Genomic DNA, 24735 nt, shown 5'->3' with positions numbered 1-24735 from the left:
ACTATGACGTCATCGGCGAAGGCGCAGTGGAGATGTCTGAGCAGGAAAGCGGTCAGACATTCACTGCGCATGCGCCGAATACAGACGCGCACGGGCTGGAGCGATGTGTAAATATGGCACCTACAGATCTCTGCTGTTTCAAACAGCAGAGACCTGCGGCTAATTAGTGACTGGAAATAATGCCGATCGCAGTAATCAAATGCTTTAGATGCCATGACCAAGTGAGATCACCGATGTGTGCCCAATTGGGGCATCGGTAGTTGCGCTGAACACTTTCAGCCTCGCTGCCTAGGCTGAAAGTGTTCATGCTGCAATTCTTATTTTGGTCACCAGATGGCAGGCCAGGATAAGAAATGAGCAATTTACAATCCAAACCCCATTTAAAAAATCCCTGATAGTATATAATGAAAAATTTAAAAACATAATTTCTAGGCTCATATATGAGCCACAAAATCATCACAGAAAATATATAAAAAAAATTAAAGTTTAAATCACCTCCCTTTCCGTATAATTAAAAAATAAATAACCAAATAAGAATAAATATAAATATTTATTCTTTCTGAGCTTTTTAGTTAAAAAAAAAAAAAATGTCTCAGTGCAGAGCAGGCATATAAATTTCTATGATCTGAAAACTCTGAATCCGACACCGCTTCAGAGGCAGAAATATTTTCCGATAGCGGGGACTCTAGTTCCGCTTCCATCCCCAGACCCCATAGCCCTATGGTGGTAGAAGTCGCCACCTGTTCACATTCACCACCCAGCAGTCCCATCCCTTCTAGTACGTGGGTTCCTGCTTCATCATTTTCCCCTCACTCATCGTATACATGGTTCAAGTGGTCAAGGAAGGCTGATAGGGTCTCACGTGGCCCTGCCCATATGCAAAAAATGTCATCAATAAATCTTTTCCATACGAGGATATTATTTTGATACTGAATGGTATCAATATAATATCCTCGTATGGAAAAGATTTATCGATGACATTTTTTGCATATGGGCAGGGCCACGTGAGACCCTATCAGCCTTCCTTGACCACTTGAACCATGTATACGATGAGTTGCAGTTTACATTAATTTGGCATAATCATATGGTGAGCTTTCTAGATACAGTGGTAATTAAGGACCAGGCTGGCAATTTATCAACTGATTTATTCAGAAAAGACACAGACAGAAATAGCATTCTTCACTTCTCCAGTTCCCATCCACCATCCCTAAAGAGGGCCATTCCGAAATCCCAATATCAGAGAGTGCAACGAATTGTTACTGATCGAATGTACAAGCAATTAGGATAAATTAGTTGACTCCCTCCACTTTGAGGGAAACGAGAAAAGAATTAGATAACTCATCTAGATTGGCACTTGTGCACAAGTATCATCCCTATAATCAGAGGTTTGATAATATCATACACAAGCATTGGCACTTACTAGGGAAGGCATACCCCATGATTGAGGAATTCAAGAATCCACCTCTGATATGCAACAAAAGAAACCCCAATTATAGGGATAAACTTGTGCACGCTGATTTAGGGAGTACGAAAGTGACATAAAAACAAAGGGTTCGGACAACACAGCGCAAGGGCACTTTTCCATGTTTGCACTGCCTCCAGTGCTCCCACATAATTAAGGGTCCCACTTTCTATCACCCACATAATGGATGGCCATTCCCCATAGAGGGTTTCTTCACTTGTGAATCCACTAATGTGGTTTATTTAATAAAATGTCCTTGTGGCCTGTTATATATTGGGGAGACGACACAAACAATTAGGGATCGCTTTGGAAAACACAAATCAACAATTAGAACAAAAAACCTTATGTTACCCATCCCGTTTCATTTTGATCAGTGCAAACATACTATAGCCCAGCTTAGATTTCAGATTAAAAGACCAAGGAGAGGTGGAGATATTAAGAGATTATTACGACGTCGAGAGGCCTACTGGATCCATACGTTGGACACTTTGTATCCGAGGGGCCTAAACAGGGACTATGAGATCATGCATATTTGAGAGGTGATTTATTCATAAGATTTATGATCTCATTACTATTATTATTATTTTTTTCAGACATCCACAGTCCATTGAAGGACCCCACATCTGACAAGATGGTATTTTGATACACATTCACTTAGGTTATTTTGATTTATTTGTTCTCATTGCCCTTCTACATATATTGCTGAGTTACTTGTATCTAGTGATTGTTTGATTAGTTTCCGCCCTCGTGGGGCGTGACGTCATGAGAGGTGGTACCTTGTATCATTTCTCTATATATACCTGTATCCTTTGAGTTCATTCTTACCTGTTGATGAAGGCATGCTTGCCGAAACGCGTCCTGGGTGTAGGACATATTGATTTGATTTGATGCATTAAAAAAACATCATACTATCAAGACACGACTGCTGGGATTTCTTCTATACTGTCTGTATATGAGGGCAGAGACTCCCAACTTAACTTCCTAGGCTGCCCTGAAAATATTGGGACATCTGGAAAAATTGTGTGGGATCTATTGGTGCCATTCCTGCACAAAGGGTACCACGTGTACACCGATAATTTTTATACCAGCATACCCCTTTTTAAATCCCTCCATGCTGCAAACACAGGGGCTTGTGGGACAGTCCGTAAAAATAGAGTGGGATACCCACAACCGCTGGTGTCCAAGCGTTTGGAGAGAGGAACATCCTTCGCCCTTGCAAGTGACCAGCTGCTTGCAGTGAAGTGGAAGGACAGGAGATGTCTACAAGCTGACCACCAAGTACGCAAAGTACACAGACACCACAGTAGCAGTTAGGGAGAGGGGGGCTACTGCTGACAAACACAAACTGGTCTGTGTGACAGATTATAATAAATGTATGGGAGGTGTAGACCTCTCACACCAGGCGCCTAAACCCTACCTGGTGAAGCGAAAAAACAAAGCCTAGTATAAAAAGGTAGCAATCTACCTCAATCTACCGGAAGTTTTTTTTGTTTTTGCGTTTTCATTTTTCTTCCCTATTTTCTGTGAGCCATAATTTTTTTTTTTTTCTGGACACATAGCTGTATGAGGACTTATTTTTTGCAGGACAAGTTGTAATTTCTAATGCCACCATTAATTATGGCATAAAATGTTGTGGGAAGCAGTAAAAAAAATTCCAAATGGGGTGAAATTGGAAAAAAACGCAATCCCTCCACCATTGTACAGGTTTTGTTTGCGGCAAAACTGACCAATGCCCTTCATTCTCTGGGTCAGTTCAATTACAAAGATACCCCATATGTATAGGTTCTTTATGTCTAAATAGTGTAAAAATAAATGTAAACTTTGAGATTTTTTTTATTTTTTATATCACCATATTCTGACCCCCATAAATTTTATATACTTATGTCTACTGAGCTGTTTAGGGGCTAATTTTTTGCGGAACAATCTGTACTTTTAATTGATACCATTTTGGAGTATGCGTTACATTTTGATCACATTTTTTTTTTTTTTTTGGGTAAGAGAAGCAATGAAAAAATGGCAAATTGGCCATTTTGACCCTTTTTTCCATTACGCCATTCGCCGTATTGCATTTTTTTTTCTATTTTAATAGTATGGGCATTTTCGGTTACTGTGATACCCATGATATTTATATTTGTTTTTTAGGTATTTATTTTTTAATTATACGGAAAGGGGGGTGATTTAAACTTTTATATATTTTTTATATATTTAAAAAATATATATATTTCATTTTGGTTTATCTGGAATTTATTACTAGCTTATTTTGCTCACTTATGCTCATTTCTTATCCTGACCTGCCATCTGGTGGCCAAAATAAGAATTGCAGTTTGAATACTGCTAGCTTTTTTAGTAAAGCTACTAGTATTCAGCGCAACTATCTATGCCCGGATTGGACACACGGGACATAGTTAGAAAGTCCAGAAGCGCGAGCTTCCGGGTTTTTGCGCATTTAGGTGCCGTGATCTCAGTTGATCGCGGCATCTAAAGCATTTAATTATGCATTATTGCCGCAGGTTTTTACTGTTTGAAACAGCAGAGACTTGCCAGCCATGACGCCCGCTGAACATGCGAGCTGGCGTCATGCTTGCACAGTATATGCACGGCGCTGGTAGCGAAAGGGTTAATGTTAAAATGGTAAGTCTCCTAAATAAATTAAAAAATAAAATAAAATAAAAAAAGTTTTTTGTAAGTTTAGTCAAAATAAAGATGTGGAAATATATTTCTGATAAAAATATTGAATAGTATTTATGTATGTATGTGAAATATTGCAGTTAAAAATAGGAAAATATGTTAATTTTTACAAATTTTCATAGATTTTTTATTTTTTTAATATACGCATATTATATCGGTAAAATGTTACCACCTAAGTAAAGTACAATATGTGATAAGAAAACAATGTCAGAATTACTTTGATGTGCAAAATCTTTAAGAAGTTATTCTCTGCTAAAGTAACACGTGAGATTTCCAAAATCTGGCTTGGTCATTAAGGCCCAAACAGGCTTGGTCACTAAGGGGTTAAAGGAGTATTCGGGTTCCGATAAATATAACTTATGTTTTAGACTAATTCATCATCAATAATTACCTAATATATTGTAAATTTCACAGATTTACCGTTCAGCAGTTATAAAAGTATTTTTCTTCCTCTGCTACCCACTGTGTTTCCTCATAAATTACCATGGCATCGACCTGTAGTTCTGAGCCTTTGTTAGGTCGAGCATGCTCAGTGTGTTGCTATCAGTTCTCTAGCTAAATGTCTTGTGAAACAAAGGGAGTGTTAGTGTGCCGGTGATTTCTGAGTAGAGTGGGTGTGACTGTATATATTTTCTTGCAGTATGTTTGGAGGGTAGCTTCCTCCTTTAGATTGAGCAGAGTATAAATATAGCTGGTTCCTACACCGACCTGAACATTGTAGACTTAGGTTAGGCCCAGGAGAGGCAGTTCTGTTAGTGTTAGGTACCCATTTGCGTAAGCCACCTTGACGCCGGTAGATGGGCCTGATACACATTTGATCAAAAATGTGCGCAAAGAGCTTCCATTTTCTTATGTATAGTAGGTATAATACCACTTTAATCCAGAATAATCCATAATCCTTAGTTCTTTTGTTTGTATGTGTAATGGTGTGCTACCATATGTTTTTGGTTGCTGTCTGCAAGCTAGCTTTATGGATATGCACTAGGGATGTGCTAGTCTAAATTTTCTTGCAGCTGGACTGTATATCAGCAGCCAATCAATAAACATCAACACTCACAGCAGAAAAGCTAGGGATTGTAGTCTTTGAAGTTTTGTGAGGGAAGATCAGGCGCCATGATACTCTCAGTGTGTTGCTGGCTCACACAGGAGCTAGACCAGGGGTGGAAAACCTTTTTGCTGCAGAGGGCCATTTATATATTTGTAACATCGTTCAGGGGCCATACAAGATTCTCAACTTAAAAATTTGACTGCTATATTTGGTCAAACATATAAGGCTGGTTTCACACGGGCGTTGCGGGAAAATGTGCGGGTGCATTGCGGGAACACCCGCGATTTTTCCGCGCGAGTGCAAAACATTGTAATGCGTTTTGCACGCACGTGAGAAAAATCGTGCATGTTTGGTACCCAAACCCGAACTTCTTCACAGAAGTTCGGGCTTGGGATCGGTGTTCTGTAGATTGTATTATTTCCCCTTATAACATAGTTATAAGGGAAAATAATAGCATTCTGAATACAGAATGCAAGGTAAAATAGCGCTGGAGGGGTTAAAAAATTTTAAAAAAAAATTTAACTCACCTTAGTCCACTTGATCGCGGCCCAGCATCTCCTTCTGTCTCCTTTGTTGAATAGGACCTGTGGTGAGCATTCATTACAGGTCAAGGACCTTTGATGACGTCACTCCGGTCATCACATGATCCATCACCATGGTAAAAGATCATGTGACGTACCATGTGATGACCGAAGTGACGTCATCAAAGGTCCTGTAACTACTTAATGCTCACCACAGGTCCTATTCAACAAAGGAGACAGAAGGAGAAGCCGGGCTACACGATCAAGTGGACTAAGGTGAGTTAAATATATATATTTTTTTTTTTTAACCCCTTAACCCCTCCAGCCCTATTTTACTTTGCATTCTGTATTCAGAATGCTATTATTTTCCCTTATAACCATGTTATAAGGGAAAATAATAATGATCGGGTCTCCATCCCGATCGTCTCCTAGCAACCGTGCGTGAAAATCGCACCGCATCCGCACTTGCTTGCGGATGCTTGCGATTTTCACGCAGCCCCATTCACTTCTATGGGGCCTGCGTTGCGTGAAAAACTAGAATATAGAGCATGCTAGAATATAGAGCATGCTGCGATTTTCACGCAACCCATAAGTGATGCGTGAAAATCACCGCTCATCTGAACAGCCCCATAGAAATGAATGGGTCGGTATTCAGTGCGGGTGCAATGCGTTCACCTCACGCATCGCATCCGCGCTGAATACTCGCCAGTGTGAAAGGGGCCTAAGTGACGTAGGGGTAAGTTACAGAAATTGTGCTTCAATTAAAAAAATCTAGAGTGCTGTATTTTTGTAGAACAAAATAGCGCCTGCACTATATATTACATATAGTACAGGCGCCATTTTGACCACATATAGCAGTCTAATTTTTAAGTTGAGAATGTTATATATTTTTTCTTTATTTGCCATTAATGGCAGCCAACCTAAACCCAGAGGGGTCCGGAGAGGGTTTCACCCAGCTTTCACTCTCCCTCTCCCACTCTCTCACCACTGTCCCTGCCTTTGTCCCTTTCTCAGCCTCTGATCTGCCCCCACCTCCATCAGCCTCAAATTAGCCTCCTATCAGACCCCCCAGCCTACATCAGCCTTAGATCAGACCCTCCCTAGCCTCAGATCAGCCCCCATCAGACACCTCAGCCTTAGATCAGACCTTCATCAGACACCTCAGCCTTAGATCAGACCCTCATCAGTACCTCCCCAGCCTACATCAGCCTTAGATCAGAGCCTCCCTAGTCTCAGATCAGCACCCCATCAGACACCTCAGCCTTAGATCAGACCCTCATCAGACCTCCTCAGTCTTAGTTCAGACCCCCCAGCGTCAGATCAGATCCCCCCAGCGTCAGATCAGATCCCCCCAGCCTCAGATCAGATCCCCCCAGCCTCAGATCAGACCTCCAATAGGCCCCTCAGCCTCAGATCAGACCCCTAGCCTCAGATCAGACCTCCAATGGGTCCCACCCTCAGATCAGCCCCCCATCAGACCCTCAGATCAGACATTTAAAATAAATAAACTCACCTCTCCAGCTCCAGACGGCGCTGCCACTTGGCAGATTCACTTACCCTCCCTGTTCTTCTCCCCGCCGCACGGTACTGTGACCTGACAGCGCACAACGTCAGGTCATAGTGCGCATCTCCGAGCACTACGTCCTGACACTGTACATGTCAGGACACAGCTTGGGGCCGGAAGAAGACCAGGGAAGGTGAGTACAGCTAGCAATGCGCTGTCCTCACCTTCCTGTGCTTCCGGCATGCTAATGACCGCTTCCATAATGGAAACAGTCATTAGCATTTTCACAATATATTCTGGCAGGAGTCCACATGAAATGGTTATTTTGTATAGGTTTGGGTTCTTGTTGGGTCACAGCGTGCAGCGTTAATGCAGTTTTTCAAAAATTAAGTTACTTTACCAAAATACCCTTTTTGTGTGTAGTTTTGGTGAAGGCAGGGACAGTTTAAAAAAAAAAAAAAAAAAAAACATTCTTCTCCACTCTATGGGGAGCCCAGCTGTCACTGACAATAGGCTTCCTGCTCCTACTGCTGCTAATTCTGAAAGTACATCTAGAAATATCCTTGCAGAGATCAGGACTGCCTGGATTTTTATGAGTGTTCCAGAAGCAGTTAAAGGGGTTATCCTGGAAAAGTTAATGAGGACTTATTATCAGGATAGGTCATCATCACATCAGTGGTGGATTCAAAGGGAGGGACAAGATCCAAAATATGCAGGTTACACCCAATATTTCTGACTACACTGCATCTCATAAAAATCTACAGATGCCTAAGCTCCTGTTCACACAGGTTTTTGTGGGCATTTTTTTTTTCCGGTTCTGTGCTGCCGGTCATGCAACTGTCGTTTTCTACCACAATCATAGATCTGAATTTGATTTGTTCAAAAACTTTGTTTGGAATGTTGTTACCGTACAGCATTAAAATGTATTGGCTCTGTGGAGGGAAACTTTGCCTCGTCCGAAGTTGCGCAAGACTTTGGTAAATAACTTCGGTATTCCTATCTGCAGATTTAAAAAACATTTTAAAAAAAGGATGCAAAGTCGGATTCAGTACTGGCAGGTCCTCGGTACCAAAGCCCATGTTGGATTTCTATTTTAAAATGTTTCGGGTGGGACAAAGTTTTCCTCCATTGAGCCAATACATCAGCATTTAAAACAAGGTTTTTAAACGAATCGACTTCAAATCTATGATTCGAAGCTTGATTCGCTCAACCCTAAAGCCTCATGCAGACGTCCGTGGAACACGTTCCCTGAGATACTGGACTGGCACACTGGTTTACTGCAGACCCTGACTCTCTGAACTTATTTCCCATTGGGGTGCACCACACCTTACCATCTCTTTTGGAGAGCAGAAACACGTGGTGACACCTCTACAGTGGCCGGGGGACCCAGCGTAGTCATGGGTCCACCCCAAACCCGGCCACTGCATTGTCACTATGATTCTGTAGCAAAAAGATCCTACAGAGAGACACAGCATTATAAACCACTATAATGCTGGGTGCTCCTGCAAGTCCGGAACAGAGGATTACACCCACACACGGAGCGGGATTTCCAGACTGCATATGCTTGTGTCAAACAGCCCTTACGGACAAGAATAGGACTGTGCTATTAGGGGCCCGCCATTCCGTAAAATGCAGAATCCAAACAGATCTGCATTTTTTGACCCATTCATTTCTATGGGGCCACAAAAAAATGCAGACCGCACATGCATGTCATCCGTGATTCTAAGCCAAAACTAGGAGAGACATAAATAATACTGTAGGTTCAATTCCTGGTTTTGACTTACAAGCACTGACCACGTGAAAGTAGCCAAAAGCAGCTGTCTTCCTTGGGATCAGTAAACAGCACAGAGCTCATGTGTACTGACCAACTTTCTATATGACATGGCAACAAATGAATGTTATTACTGATAAGATTGATGAGATATTGGGGGGAAATTATCAAGAGCATAACATTTCAAGTCAATTTTGTGTCAGTCTGCAATGGTGTAATGTGAGCTAAATTCATCAATCCCACTATTAACAAACAAATGGATCCCACAGGAGGTTGCCACGCTATACATTGGAAAGAGAAAAAAACAATCAGGTGGTCTCTAGGACCTTAGCGTGTTATTGCAACCTCACTGGCAGTACATTAAAACTAAGTCTTTATTGTGATTTTTAAAATAACATATACATTTCTTGGGATCAGGTGGTTAAAACTCTCAGGAATGAGTTATTAACGGGATGTGGTCTCTGATACTAAAATGTGATTGACCTCTTGACTAATGTCTCCCCCAAGGGGTTGGGGTACACTCAGGGTGCTTAGGTACATATATTATGGATCCCTAAATAACATTCCTGCCTAAAATCTGAAACCTGCTTCCCTACATGTTTCGCCGAGCGATTCGGCGTCTTCAGGGGAAACTATGAGTTAGTTTCCCCTAAAGACGCCGAATCGCTCGGCGAAACATGTAGGGAAGCAGGTTTCAGATTTTAGGCAGGAATGTTATTTAGGGATCCATAATATATGTACCTAAGCACCCTGAGTGTACCCCAACCCCTTGGGGGAGACATTAGTCAAGAGGTCAATCACATCTTAGTATCAGAGACCACATCCCGTTAATAACTCATTCCTGAGAGTTTTAACCACCTGATCCCAAGAAATGTATATGTTATTTTAGAAATCACAATAAAGACTTAGTTTTAATGTACTGCCAGTGAGGTTGCAAATTCATCAATCATCACACACTGTTAAATTTGGCGTACTTATAATACTTATTCACATGGTCGGTGATTTCCATCAGTGATTGTGAGCCAAAACCAGTGGAGTGGGATCTACACAGAGATAAGGTATACTGGAAAGATTTGCGCCTGTTCTGTTTTTGACCTGTATCTGGTTCTGGCTCACAATAAGGGCTCATGCACACGACCGTTATTGTTTTGCGGTCCGTTTTTCACTGATCCGTTGTTCCGTATCTGAGGTTTTTTTCTCTGATTTAAGTCCTCTTCCATTCCGTTATTGCACAAAACATATCTGTATGGTTTCCGTATTTGATCTGTTTTTTGCGGATCGTATACAGAAACAGTAACTTATTAATCATCAAACACATGAGCAATATGGACTGGGCATTTCTACAGTATGGATCCGCAAAATACAGATAAAATACGGGATGACATACGGATGTATTCCGTGTGCGTTCCATATTTTTTGCGGACCCATTGACTTGAACTCGGACCGTGATTTGCGGACAATAATAGGACATGCACTACTTTTTTGCGGAACGGCCATGCGGACAAACGGAAACGGAATGCACACGGAGTAACTTCTGTATTTTCTACAGCCCCATTGAAGTGAATAGTTACGCATACGGTCAGCAAAAAAACTGAATGGAAGCTGAAAGAAAATACGTTCGTGTGCATGAGCCCTAACTGATAGAAATCACTGACCAAAACGTTTACCTATGAGTAATGCCTCATTCACACGTCAGTGTTTGGTCAGTGATTTCCATCAGTGATTTTGAGCCAAAACCAGGTGCGGCTCTAAACACAGAACAGGTGCAGATCTTTCCATTAGGCTACATGCACACGACTGCACCGTGTTTTGTGGTCCGCAAACTCTGAATCTGCAAAACACGGATGCCACCAGTTTGTGTTCCGCAATTTGCAGAATGGAACGAGCCGACCATTATAGAAATGTCTATCCTTGTCTGCAAAATGGACAAGAATAGGACATGTTCTATTTTTTTTGTGGGGCCACGGAACGTAGCTACCGATGCGAACAGCACACAGAGTGCTGTTTGCATCATTTGCAGCCCCTTTGAAGTGAATGGGTCCGCATCCAAGCCGCAACAAATGTGGCTCGGATTCGAACCCAAACAACGTTTGTGTGCATGAGGCCTTATACCTGGATCCCTGTGTAGCCTCCAATCCTGGTTATGGCTCACAATCACTGATGGAAATCACTGACCGAACACTCATGTGTGAATGAGGTATAAGGCTTAACATTTTTGTTAAGTTTTTCCTACACCAACCCCTTTCTGGAGTGAGTTTGCAACTTTTTCAAAAGACTCAGTTGTCGGTGGGCAAAAAATGCACAATGTTTGTGCAATGAACCCCAAAAAGTTGCAGTGTCATATTTCGTGCCTTTTCAAGCCAGAATTCAGGAGTGTAGGGTGTAATAAATTCCCCCCATTATCTACTAGTGGGTATGTGACATGACCAGATACTGGGAAGGTAGAAAACTGAGCAACCAAGGGTAATATCCATACCCCCTCAGACAAAAAAAGTACTAAAAAGAACATCAGGGATGTAATCAACCCACTAGAAGTCTGCCAAATTATTGACTTATAATTTTTGATTTACTGGCCACCAGGGATATTATTAACTATTGACCAGGTGAGCTAGTAGACATCAGGACTTTTTTAAATTGATAATATACACTGCCTGTCCAAAAAAAAAAAAAAGGTCACACCCTCTAATATTTCGTTGGACCGCCTTTAGCTTTGATTACGGCACGCGTTGGCTGTGGTATTGTTTCGATAAGCTTCTGCAATGTCACAAGATTTATTTCCATCCAGTGTTGCATTAATTTTTCACCAAGATCTTGCATTGATGAGTCTGAGGCTTCTCCAGCACATCCCAAAGATTCTCAATGAGGTTAAGGTCTGGACACTGTGGTGGCCAATCCATGTGTGAAAATGATGTCTTATGCTCCCTGAACCACTCTTTCACAATTTGAGCCCGATGAATCCTGGCATTGTCATCTTGGAATATGCCCGTGCCATCAGCTGCTGTGAATCTACAACTCCCAGCATGCACGCTTACTCGGCTGTAACTCCTATAGAAGTAGAATTCTGGGAGTTGTAATTTCAGAACAGCTGGAACGCCAGAGGTTGCCGATTGCTGTTATAGGGATTTTATTTCATAACCTGATTATGGGTTACTACTGGTGTGGGGTGTCTATTTCCATTATATCTGGTATCCCTGTATAAATTGTGTACTTTTAAATGTAAACTTTTTGTCTTATTAATTAATAACTTGTTTTTCATTAATTGACTTAATAAATTATATTTTATTAGGTTTCTGGGAGTGCGTTTTATGCTGGTCTTTTTCTAGTATACATTTTCTCTTTATTAGGCCTTATGCACACCACCATATTTTGTATCAGTGTCCGATCTGCATTTTTGCGGATTGCATATGGGCCCATTCACTTCTATCGTTCTGAAAAAGAGTATCCACATCCATATGTCCATTACGCAAATTATAGATGTCCTATTCTTGTCTGTATTGCGTAAAAGAATAGTCATTTCTAGTAATGGGAATGAAAAAAAAATGTGGATTACATGTCCGTATTTTACAGATAACCGCAATACGGACACGTGTGCATGAGACCTTATAGCAATGACTGCTGGAGTGTGGTGTGGTCGGTGTGATTCATAATTCTCAAAAAAAAAAGACAGCAGAGTCGCAGTAGTAAAGAAAAATTACCCCTCTTTATTGATGCATTTCAATTGCTAAACATTTTGCTGTATGACGTAGAAAATACATAAAATACAAGCTACTTTGTAAAACCAAAGACAAACATTGAATCCAATGATAAACTAGGTTTTCACAATGGACCCTTCTCCCATATAGTTAGTAATAAATTTTAAATATCAATTTTTTTCTTGTTTTCTTACAACTGATTTTACATAACCCTCAGAACACCGGTAACACAAACAGATCAATAAATTCCAAGGAGCCAAACTCATCACCCCTTGGAAAACTATCTATTTATATAAAAGAAAAGGGGGGGGGAAAAAAGCACATTCATATAAAATATGAATTGTTAGGTTCCAACACAGCAACTAGCATATCAAACACAAGTCATACAAAAAAAAGAAAAAATACTAGTAAAAGCAACAACACTAACATAAGGGTATAATGTACTGCTACATGTAGTGATCAACATAAAGCTAAAACCAGGAGGGGGGAAGGCAACAAATATATGGTCATGGTCACACCTAGTAGTGAGTTATGCAAGATCTTCACATGAGGATTAAGGAATGTTTTATTTCTTATGTCACTGATAAAATTAACCCCCCCCCCCCCCTCCCCCGTATGATAATCCAGACACGAGTAATAAAATATTACTTATTCTGTTTCAGTGGCGGTCTAAGACATTACCAGAGTCAAGACTAAATACAACTGCAAGTAATAATAATAATAATAAAAAACGTATATGAAAAGGGGGAAGGGGAACATAGGCTTCGTTATAAGATACCTTGATTCTGCAAGACATAAGCAACAAAGACCTGATTTTTCGGCTTAGACATAGTAATAGATTTCTGCGATTCTAATGGATGTTGGAAACCTTATATACACACACACATACGGAATACAAACCGGTTACAAAGAAATTTGTCCAATTCATAGTTTGAGAAGAACAGAACCTATCCTATGGCACTAGAAGGTCAATATAGGATTCCAAACAGGGAGATAGAAATATGTACAGCATGATAGCCAAGCTCAGAAAAAGAAAAAAAAAAAAGTTCATTCCACCTTAAATTACTTGGAAGAATCTCACAGAACTCCTGCTGTGTTTCACCTCTTCCTTACAACGTTACCTCTATGTACACATACAGCATGAGCCACCCGCGCTCACATGAATACAACTGTCGCATGGATTGGTAGTAGACAACCTTTTTTGGCAGTGTATTATAAAGTCGCTAACATTTAGTTACCTTATCCCTGAATTTTAGAGCTGCAGTAAACTGCAGGTGCTGGTAACCTATGGGGCTTGGAGCAAAGACGCTCCTTAGGGAGAAGATAATCTAGTAGGACGCAAACATCTTGGCCGTTCTTATTGTGCAAAGGGGGCAATGAGTGGTGTAATAGGCAATATCTATGCATGTTGTCTAGAGGCCTGTCTTCCGGTGTGTGTGTTTTAACACTTTCAGCAGTAAGCAAACATTTCAAAGTGTTGCCTAGAATCAAGAGGAGAGATCGTATAAAATAGAATATAGAAATGCTTATTTGCAGAGGCCAGTAACTGGTTGCAGTGGTCACATGGTAAGTCCTGTAGCACAGTAAATGGTTGGAGATCTAATAGGCAAGTATTACTTTCGAATAATATTGTATTATGTATCGCCCATTTTTATCCTGACTCTGGACTACCTATGACCTTATGAAGACAGTGATATTGCACCATGGGGTGTCAGAAAAGCCAAGTGACTATAGGACATACTAGGTGGTGCCATAGATAGATAACTAACCTGTGTAAGCAGATAGGTTGGATTTGCCTAGTGAAACGCTAAAACTATCTGGAGTTTGCATCCACATGCTCTACACGATGACATGAATTACTGGTATCCTAGTACAGGCCCATCGTACCAGTCAGCACAATACATTTACTAGGCTAAGCTTTCTTTGGTATAACGTCCTATAACTAGCCTGTATATATAGCTTCACAGGGAATTTTACTGATCGACAAGCACAAGGTCTGGTTATAGGGGGGAGTCTAAAAAAAAATCCAGGCAATGTCATTGCACATGTGAGTGAAATGATTCACTATTAAAACCTACATCTACTGCGCGGAGTTGTGAAATGCTTATCTACCAAACACTTAACAGTTCATGTGACTGTCGGAGAAGCAACAACTGCTTGACGCACTTCTAAAGCATCGGTATGTTTCCTACTAGAGGGGCAAAAATCAAAAATGGCAGCTCCAGAATATTTACCCAGCACTGCGGTTCCCTAGCCTTACTCGACTCTTGCGTCTAGGTTTAAAGAATTGCTTCTAGTCAAATGGGGCTTGCCAGCCCTATAATAAGGCAAGCATACTGTAAACTAATCACTACGTTGGCGTTTAAGGCACTACATTAAGTGGACATACATGAAACAAGAATTCACCATACATACCTGTGCAAAAAACTCAGATTGACTAATGCACCCACTACTATGTGAGCACATTCCAAACATTTTTAATATATATTTTTTTGATATATATATATCAGTGCTACAGTGATCATTTCTAACTGTTTCACATACATTCCCACAATTTATTTTGGTTTACAAACAAAAGAATTAGGAGGAAAATAATATATATTATATACATACATTATATATATTATATATATTATATATAGAGAGAGAGATATATAAAAAGAAGCCCACCCACTACCCACCCCCATCCTCAAAAACTGACAGACACAAAGTACAGATAGATTCAAGTATCATCACTAACAGTTTGGAATACAAAGACACCAAATCGATAACTTCGGCTGCGCTGGCGACTATGGCGCCAGTGCTGGAAAAGCTGCGGATTTTCTGCTTCCGTCGAATTACAGAAGATAAGCCTTTTTACGTTATGCAAAATATGAAAACACCACAAATACAAAACCTCTAAAATAGTCAGAAAACTCTGTAAGAAACTTGGAAATCAAAACTTTGTCTTCCAGCTTTTAAGCGGAAGCCAAAAAAGAAAAAAAAAACTAAAAACTAAAACATTTGTATATTTCTGTGCCAAAAAGCATGCTAGAACGAGCAGGAGTGACTACGACGACCAAGAGGACAGCATGCATGTAGTCTCTTATATCTACTGTATAGCCCATCTGAAATGACGGTTTCCAATCAATTGGACTGCATGTGACATTCCTAGCACTACATTACTACTATTATAAAATGTATTGTACAATATTGGTGATCGGTGGTCTTCAGATATTAAACGAGAAGACCATTCATACTTGTGTTATACTGAAGCTTATAGACAGCAGCTGGATACGTACTCCAAATTTCATCCAACATAAGGGAACCTGATCCAAATCCATTGACCTATGGTTCTGTTTAGTCAATAGAAGTCATACCGGTAAGGGTACGACCATGCGGTGCAGTTGCGCTGTGGTCGTGCAGGCCGCCGCTGGCTCGTTACACTAATGCGGACTGCAATGTTTAGTCAGTCTGCATTGTTAATGGCAACGTGGCATCAGTAGTACTGCACAGCCATCAACTGCGGCCTGTAAAGATGTGTGGTACTCAACCGCACCATGTGGTTGTACCCCAGTACAATGCATTGCCCCAGTAATGGAGTTTCTGAAGTAGCATATTAAAAAGTACATGGTATGTATACTTTTGCAATCAGGTTTTATTGCTCCAATGCATCTAAACTAAAGAATTGAACAACTTTTCAAGAAGTTTCACAATGAACAATATCCTACCAGTTTGTCTACAGCTCCCATGAAGAACTATCTGCCTCAACAGTTACTGACGGAAATCAAACCTTGTGTGGGCTGCTCTTTCAGTCATGTTTACTGCCACTGACCAAGCCATTTTGCCAATTCATAGATGGTAAGAAAGGGGGAATAAAAGTGACCCTAAAGTTTAAGAAAACAAAACAAAAACAAGCTGCAGATCTGCTAGTTCTCAGGCTCCTCTTCTACCATCCATGGTGGCCTCACAGCTTCTTAAACTATCTGATGCACACTGTAGGTAGCCCAAGACACTTCCAACTTGTCCAGCCCCACTCTTGGATTGGCCAGCAATGTTCATGTTAACAGTGCCGGCCAATACAAAGAGTCTTGGGCTACCAAACGCACAGTATGCATACGGTAGTCTGAGAAAAGATGCAGCCATCTTGGCTGGCAGAAGAAAAGAATGGGAATTGATGGATCTGCAGCAAAAAAATTAATGAAAAGGAGGGCACAAACTATTGTTCTGTTCCTTCCCCAGTTAAGGTGAACTTTTTTTTCTTGAACCATAGGATCCCTATGGTGGCCATACACATCAGACTAAGGTAAACTGCACATACACATCTTATGTGTATTAGATGTTCGTGGGGTGGGATATAAATCAGGACGATTACTTTCAACATGCCTGATGCTTTCTTCTCAAGGGAGATGTGTCTAGTATCGGTTTAGGGTCCATTCACACATCTGCAAAATGGGTCCGCAATTTTCAATGGGGCCGCAAAAGATGTGGCCAGCACACAGTGAGCTGTCCGCATTCGCACTTCCTTTCCGCGGCCCAGCAAAAAAATAGAACATGTCCTATTGTTGTCCGCAGCCACGGACAAGAAAAGGCATTTCTATTATAGTGCCGGCCATGTGCGGTCTGCAAAATGCGGAAGACACATTGGCAGTGTCCGTGTTTTGCGGATCTGCAATTTGCGGACGTGTGAATGGACCCTAACTCTTCTCTCCACCGAAAATACATGCACACTCAGCCAAACCAAGCATGCGTGCATTTTGGAAAGTCGGGAGGAATAGCAGTTGGCCAAGTGTGCGTTCCGCCAACAGTTGTAGATTACTGCAGGATCAGACTACACACAGGATCTGTTTGTAGTCTGTAACCATGGAGACACAAAGATCCACACAAACTGTATACACAAATTTGAGTGACTTTTCATGAAGACTTCTTGCAAAGTTGCCTTAAATGAAAAAATTAAATTAGACTGCAAAAGTTTACATATCATCTAGCAATATGACAGCCATCAGCTTTCTTTAAACTCCAGAGTAGCGGGAAGATTTTTCTACACAATTCTTTGAGATGTGCAATACATTTAGAGTGAGCCTGCCTTCACGTTTCAACCATGCAATGAGGAGAAGGGTACAATTTCAGGTCCTAATTCAGTGGCTGCTGGCATACACCCAGCTTATGCAGGTGAGGTATTGCACCTATGTAAAACTGTGACACATAGCAGCAAAGTATTAGGTTTGTGGAGCCTGGAAATGTAATGGTCATTTACAGAGAGGGATGCCTGGCATAGCAGACGTATTGCGGCACTGGTGCGCCTAGCTTTACTTTAATGATATTACTGTGTGCAGAGAAAAGTCCAATTTAAAATGGTGCTAACCATATATTGTCCAGACGTTCATGCTAGATTCCTTTATACACTACGGAAATAAAAATCAAATGAATAAATCAACTTCCCCGAGAGCCAATAACATATTGCCACGTTGAGTAATACAGCCACATCACATAATTTTTTTTATGAAGACTGAAAAGAGAAAAAAAAAAATGAAATAATTGCATAATATGCACCAGTGTCGTATGTATATCCACGAGTCCAAGAAGCAGCTATTACCAGAAAAATACTTTGTGGGAAGCAAAGAAATCAGTTGAAAGCACAGTCTAAAATAATAATTATAATAATAATAACAACAACGATAAAAAGTTAACATTTCAACCTAATAACTACAGATTGAAAGCGCATAATCAAAAGCATTATGAATACTTCATTTATCACACATAAAATATTAGCTTATATGTAGGCGAAATTAACAAAAGAAATAAAAAAAATAAAAACTTAAAAGAGCTAAAACATCTCATCTAATCTACTAAAGAATAAAACGCAGCAAACAGTGGATAATGTAATTTGCAGTCCACAGCTATCCGTCTTCAGCAGAAGAGAGGCCCGACTCGCTGGCAACGCAGTTTTGTACACTCCGGGACGATGCACGAGAATGCTACAAAAACATGTGATCCACGAAACCACAGAATGAATTAACACTGAACAAGCTTAATGTGACTACAACAATGCAGTCGTTAAGGAAGAGAGCCCCTTTTCCTCCAAGCGTGCTTCTAGCAAATCTTGCTGTATAACAGTCAAGTCAAAAAATATATAAAAAATAAAAACAAAATAAGCTTCCAGATCCTGAATTATAGGTAGGAGTACTGGTTCATGTTTGCTGGACTTAAAGGATATCCAGTGTAGATTGCAGAACCCCTAGAGGCATTGATATATGACTGGGTTGCAAATTGGTGTGGATACTGTGCGGGAGCCATATTGGCAGAGGTCAGCAAGCTAGGTCCCACGCTGACTGGGACCTGATGAACCAGAGTACTGGGATGGGTGGCATATGTCGTGTGCCTTGAGGAGCCCTGAGGGGAAAACAGATGAGCTATTGACGTGGTGGACCCCAGGGATGCAGCAGTGGTGGGAGCGTACGTGTACATATGAGGCTGGCTTGTTAGGTGGCTGGTGGCAGACGCAGCTGCAGCAAGGTGAGGGTGCACAGAAGAGTGCAATGGACTACTGTGCTGGAAAGTGAAGGGTGCCTGAGAAATCGATGGGAGAGGAGCAACATAGGCTTGTTGTCTGCGAGGAGGAGGATTTATGCTTCTTTCTTGGGATGCCATGGAAGCTGGCTGCTGGTTCTGAAAAATTAAAGCAGAGAAATGAGTTGGCACAGTTTGGATCACCTCCTTCTGTGCAAAGGAGATTTCTCTTTTACAAATTGGGCAGGAAGAGAAAAAAGGGCAATATTCAAAGTGTTAACAAGGCAGGTAAAGGTCTACAATTCGTTTCTTTCCTTACAAAGTTTACTGTAGAATTCCTTTAATCCAGCATAAAAACCCTGGGCTGGAGTTTAGTGAACCGCCAAGAAGTCAAAATAAATCTTACTTTACAGGAAAGGGCAGCATAAACCAGTAACAGAGACCCCAATTAGAATCCTGGATCCCCGGATTGTATTCTTAAAATCCCCATTGACCAGTTTGAGCCAAGTGCTGGCGTCTGCTCAATACAGTGCACAAGCTCAGAAATCCTCATACTTGTGCACTCCTGCCACCCTCGGCAGCTTTCTTCCTATACATGGTCTAGGAAAAGAGCTGGAAGACACTGCAGCCGGCGCTCATGAATGTTGGGAATCGTGCACTTTACTGAGCAGGCGCCAGCACTTGGCCCATCCTGGCACTCTCAGCAGAGATCTTCAAAAATAAATAAAAACTTCAGGCGCACAATTTTTCATCTGTGTGCTATTCGCATTTTTTGCAATTAGCACTCTGACCCATTCATTTTTACGGGGCCTTGTAGATTGCTGTATTTTTTGTGGATCCTTGTGGCCAAGAATAGCCCTTTCTATTGACAGGAGTGAGAAAAGCATAGAGTGCACACGGAAGGCATCTGTACTTTGTGGACCGAAATACGAACACAGCCACAAGCAAGTCTAAGGGAATTTCAGTATAATTAAATCACGTGGCCTAGAGAAACTCGTTATTCATTAAAGAGCCACCCAGTTTGCTCCTAAACTCAATGCGAGCACACCTACTGTTCAAAACATTGTAAGCTATGAGCTGTGTGCAAGGGATGAAGAAAGTAGCTACCTACCTGACTGAGGTTGAGGGGCTGCACTCCATTTACCATGCGGTGGGAACGATAGCTTGTTTGGGAGATGCAACTACCAGATGATTGTCCACTAGAAGATGCAGAGGTCTTCAACTTGCCAGAGTTGCCTAGAATACCTGAAAAGAGAACATAATGTCAGACTGAGGGGCACAGTTCAGTGGCGGCAGCATAGATGGTCAGATAAAGTATTATAATATAGTTGTGAATACACAATATATTATCCATGCATTCCCCAGGAGCATCTTTTCACGTAACACTATGCTGTGCTGTCAATCCTCTATTATTCTTACTGGAAGTGTATAAATGAACGGTCAACAAAAAAGGTGTAGCTGGGTGCTAACAGTTGGGGGGTTCCTTTACAGCAGGCATCCTCAAACTGAGGCCCTCCAGCTGTTGTAAAACTACAACTCCCAAAATGCCCTGCTGTAGGCTGTTCAGGCATGCTGGGAGTTGTAGTTTTGCAACAGCTGGAGGGCTGCAGTTTGAGGATGCCGGCTTTACAGTCTGACACTATCCAGTCAGTGTTGCCAATGTTAGGCCTATTGCACACGGACGTTTTTTTTCCCCGTTTACTGGACGTTTTTTGCGTTCCGTATACGGTCCGTATACGGAACCATTCATTTCAATGGGTCCGCAAAAAAAAACGGAATGTACTCCGTATGCATTCCGTTTCCGTATTTCCGTTCCGTTTTAACATAGAACATGTCCTATTATTGCCCGCAAATCACAGTCCGTGGCTCCATTCAAGTCAATGGGTCCGCAAAAAAAACGGAACACATACGGAAATGCATCCGTATGTCTTCCGTTTCCGTTCCGTTTTTTGCTGAACCATCTATTGAAAATGTTATGCCCAGCCCAATTTTATCTATGTAATTACTGTATACTGTATATGCCATACGGAAAAACGGAACGGAAAAACGGAACAGAAACGGAAACACAACGGAAACAAAAAACGGAACAACGGATATCTGAAAAACGGATCGCAAAACACTGAAAAAGCCATACGGTCGTGTGCAATAGGCCTTAGACTGTGAAGGGACACACCATATCTGCTAAAACCCAGACTGCTGGCAATTTATTCATAAACTTCTAGGCTTGCAAAACAGAAGCATAAGAATACATATTGAAGAACTATGAAATGAGAAATGCAGGTAGTTACTACACCGACGTGTGGACCAGGAGAGGTCCTCAGGTTCTTGTCTGCAGGAACAAACCAATGCACAGCAAAAACTGTCCATCCACCTAGGAAAGTGCAGAATTCTGGCAGTAAAAGGAGTATATCAGCAAGATTGACCCCCCCACACCCTTAAACCTGCTGACACAACAACCTATGCAATGGGGAGAGCAATGCGCACACAGATATGTGCATAAACACGAAATCTGAGTTTTAATACTTCTGGTGCTGGGACCACAAGTGTCCAGGGCTCTCCCCAGCCAGGAGTCAGCTGGAGCAGTCACTTGTTGCTTACATACCTCAGTCAGTAGATTTGACCACCTCACTATGTGAAAGGAATGAAAATGGTAACCCACCTGACAAGTGGTTGTCCAGGTTACAATCGTGAGGTTGCATCTTTAACGGGGGAACAATAATGGTACGGGAACTTAAACTCTGTGCATGAGGTCCTCTGCCACCTGGAACTTCAAAAACACCGTGTACTCCATTAAGAGAAGAAAGCTGGTCCGCCAGGTATGGGCTACTGACAGAGGAGTCCGAATCCGGAGAGTCGTTGACTGTTACATAGCTGATCACGTTAGACCGCATCTTCAAACCAGAGCTTAAAAAAAAATTACAAAAAATTATATTTTCTATACAAACATCAGGTAACTAAGATATTGTGCCATAAGGATAGGAGCTAAATGTATAACTGATGGGGATTCGACTGCTGGGACGCCGACCACTCATTAAAACTGAGATCCCCAATGGAGTGGTAGTGTGAATGTGACCACCACTCCATTCACTTCTGTGGGACTGATGCAGATAGCCGACCATTGTACTTAGCAGTCCCACTGTAGTGAATGGAGTGCTGGTCACGCAATCACACCACCACTCCATTCATACAAAGGACTTGTTTTCCCCTGTTCTTGTGACAGGTGTGGACCCCCAAGTGATTAGGAGCTAACAGAAACCCTACCAGGCTTACCTTACTGGCTTGTACTTGCTGTCCTCTTCCTCATCGGTATCACTGCGGATGGTAATAACACTCACAGGGGGGCTGGGAGTATCAGGGATCACTATGGGCTGTCGCTGCTCTTGGATTGGGAGAAGATGGTTGTAGGATGTGGAGGCATGGAGAGGGCTGCTTCCAACTAGTGAATACACCTGGGATGGGATGATGTCCAACGCAGACAGGGTCCTGTAAAGGATGGACAGTTATCAGATAACACCGCAGTGGCACAGAAAGTGTCCTTAAATCTACCTTCTCAATATAAATGCCCCCATGTACTGTATGTATTAGTTAGTTTCGTTACTCGAGAGGCACCAGGTCTCATATGGTCCCCTCATCTTAGTGAAGTTCTGGTGGTGCCCATTACTTCATGGATTCTAGAGCAAGGATTATCAGACCACATTTCATGATTTCTACGTGAGGAGGCACTAACCGGTCAGTCTGTAGATTTAATTTAAAAAATAGGGCCTGTGAAAAATGAGAACTGGAATTTGAGGAGTTGGTGTGACTGACTATTCCACGTTTCCTTCCACCTTTTTGTGACAGGAATGAGGGTGACAGCTGAAGACCTCATTTTCCCTGTTAGGCTTTTTTTGGTTGTAGCCAGGTGCCATAGTAGAAAACACATTTCTGCATCCACACGATGGACACACAGATTAGGCCACGGCAGAGACTGATCATTTTTGTCAGAATTGTTCTTTTAAACTGTTCAGAAAACAGCTGTCAGAAATCCCGAGTCAGGGGCATCCATATGTTTATGGCGCCAAGACAAGCTGGGCCGTTTGGCCGCTTACTACTACCACAATGTTCCAATGAAATGTCATACTCATGTAGGAAAGGTTAAACCGAGCTTATCACAAGGCCTCAAAGCAGGCAGATACCGCCATACTGCACGGAATGGGCAGATACCAGTTAGACCGCACTGATGGTGTAGATTGTAGAAATTTGTAGAATTTTCTGGGGACATTTTTTGCCTTTTACCATGCTGCTGTTTTTGCCAATGACCTGATGTTTTCTGACCTAGTACATGAAGTATAAAAAAAACCACAATGACAGCAGACGTCTAATAAAGCAGCCCTTACTTGGCATTATTCTGTGCTTGCTGCGTCTTGTTTTTCTTTGCCGACATGTTTCCATTTTGCTGCTGTCGAACAACATGAGCAACCCCAACGTTTAGAGGCTGAGCGGCAGCCAAGGTCACGTGGTTGGCAAGTAATGACGGCTGCTGCATCAGGGCGCTATACTGGTTTCCATGGGAATGTGCATTTCTAATATAGGAGAGACAAGCACACTAAGCACATCAACCTCTTTGCTTTCTAATGCATAAGACATTTTAGGATACAAGTCATAGGCCGACATCTTGACCTATTCAAAGGTTGCCCACCTAACCATGGAGGCCTATACACGGCATAGTATGCTTTACTGATACTGACCCACCACATAAGCCTGTTGGATAGGGAAGTAAACCTGGACAACTTAGAAGGGCTCGGTTTACAAGACAAATGTGATGCACATTCAGAATACACATCAGGAAGATCTTTCTGCAGACAGCCTGAACATAAAATTCCTGACTGTGTAACTGTATGAGAGGAGAATAAAAAGGTAAATAACCATGGGGATGGCGCCAATCCCCTCGTCGGTCTTTAAGGCAGTTTGGGGTACTTATGAAAATAACGTAGGGCCTAGCCGGTAAGCACCAGTTACTTATTTTGACCAGTCTATATATCAGCTCTTGAGCTTTATCCCACAAAACACCTCCCTGGTGAGTCCATTTCTGGGTCTATTTCCCATTATTGTTTCTTTATCTATATCCTCCTCTTTCTTGATGTTATGATGATCCTAATATTTAATGACACATTGTTTTACACTATGAAAAACATACCACTTGCAGATATATAGACTGGTCAAATCAAGTAACTGGTGCTTACCAGCTAGGCCCTACATTTTCTTAAGTACCCCAAAACTGCCTTAAAGAACGACGAGGGAATTGGCGCCATCCCTTTGGGTTTTTACCCTTTTATTCTTCTCTCTCTATGTAACGGTTATCCATACATATAACCACCTTCGGCAGCCTTCCCTTATCTCGAACCTTTCTCCTAGTCCGTCCTTTGGCGCCCTGCAGTTATTCCTTGATCCCTCTGGAGTCCCACCCAGGGGTTTCTTTGATTAACACTCTCTTTTTGATTTTTTTCCTTATCCCTGTATAACTGTATAACTGTATGCCATTCAGTTGCATACATCGCCTGCCTACTGTATAGAGAAAAAT

The 24735-nt window shown here is 41.6% G+C and overlaps 1 protein-coding gene across 5 annotated transcripts in view; it reads right to left on the bottom strand.

Moving 5' to 3' along the window:
- Positions 1–12672: 12672 nt before the first annotated feature.
- Positions 12673–24735, bottom strand: part of HIPK1 (homeodomain interacting protein kinase 1) — a 76563-nt gene continuing 64500 nt past the window's right edge. For 4 of the 5 annotated variants that reach the window (XM_040423913.1, XM_040423916.1, XM_040423917.1 and 1 more), the window contains 5 exons: positions 23552–23737; positions 22446–22658; positions 21835–22079; positions 20287–20420; positions 18837–19334 (listed from right to left, as the gene is read on the bottom strand). In XM_040423913.1, the coding sequence (XP_040279847.1) occupies positions 18837–19334; positions 20287–20420; positions 21835–22079; positions 22446–22658; positions 23552–23737 (1276 nt within the window). Of the gene's footprint in view, positions 19335–20286; positions 20421–21834; positions 22080–22445; positions 22659–23551; positions 23738–24735 lie in introns of all 5 variants that reach the window. The other variant, XM_040423912.1, reaches the window with a different exon arrangement.

Source organism: Bufo bufo, chromosome 3, assembly GCF_905171765.1.
Source record: "Bufo bufo chromosome 3, aBufBuf1.1, whole genome shotgun sequence".
Taxonomy (NCBI): domain Eukaryota; kingdom Metazoa; phylum Chordata; class Amphibia; order Anura; family Bufonidae; genus Bufo; species Bufo bufo.
The sequence above is the reverse complement of the archived record's forward strand: the minus strand, read 5'-3'. Positions and strand labels throughout refer to the sequence as shown.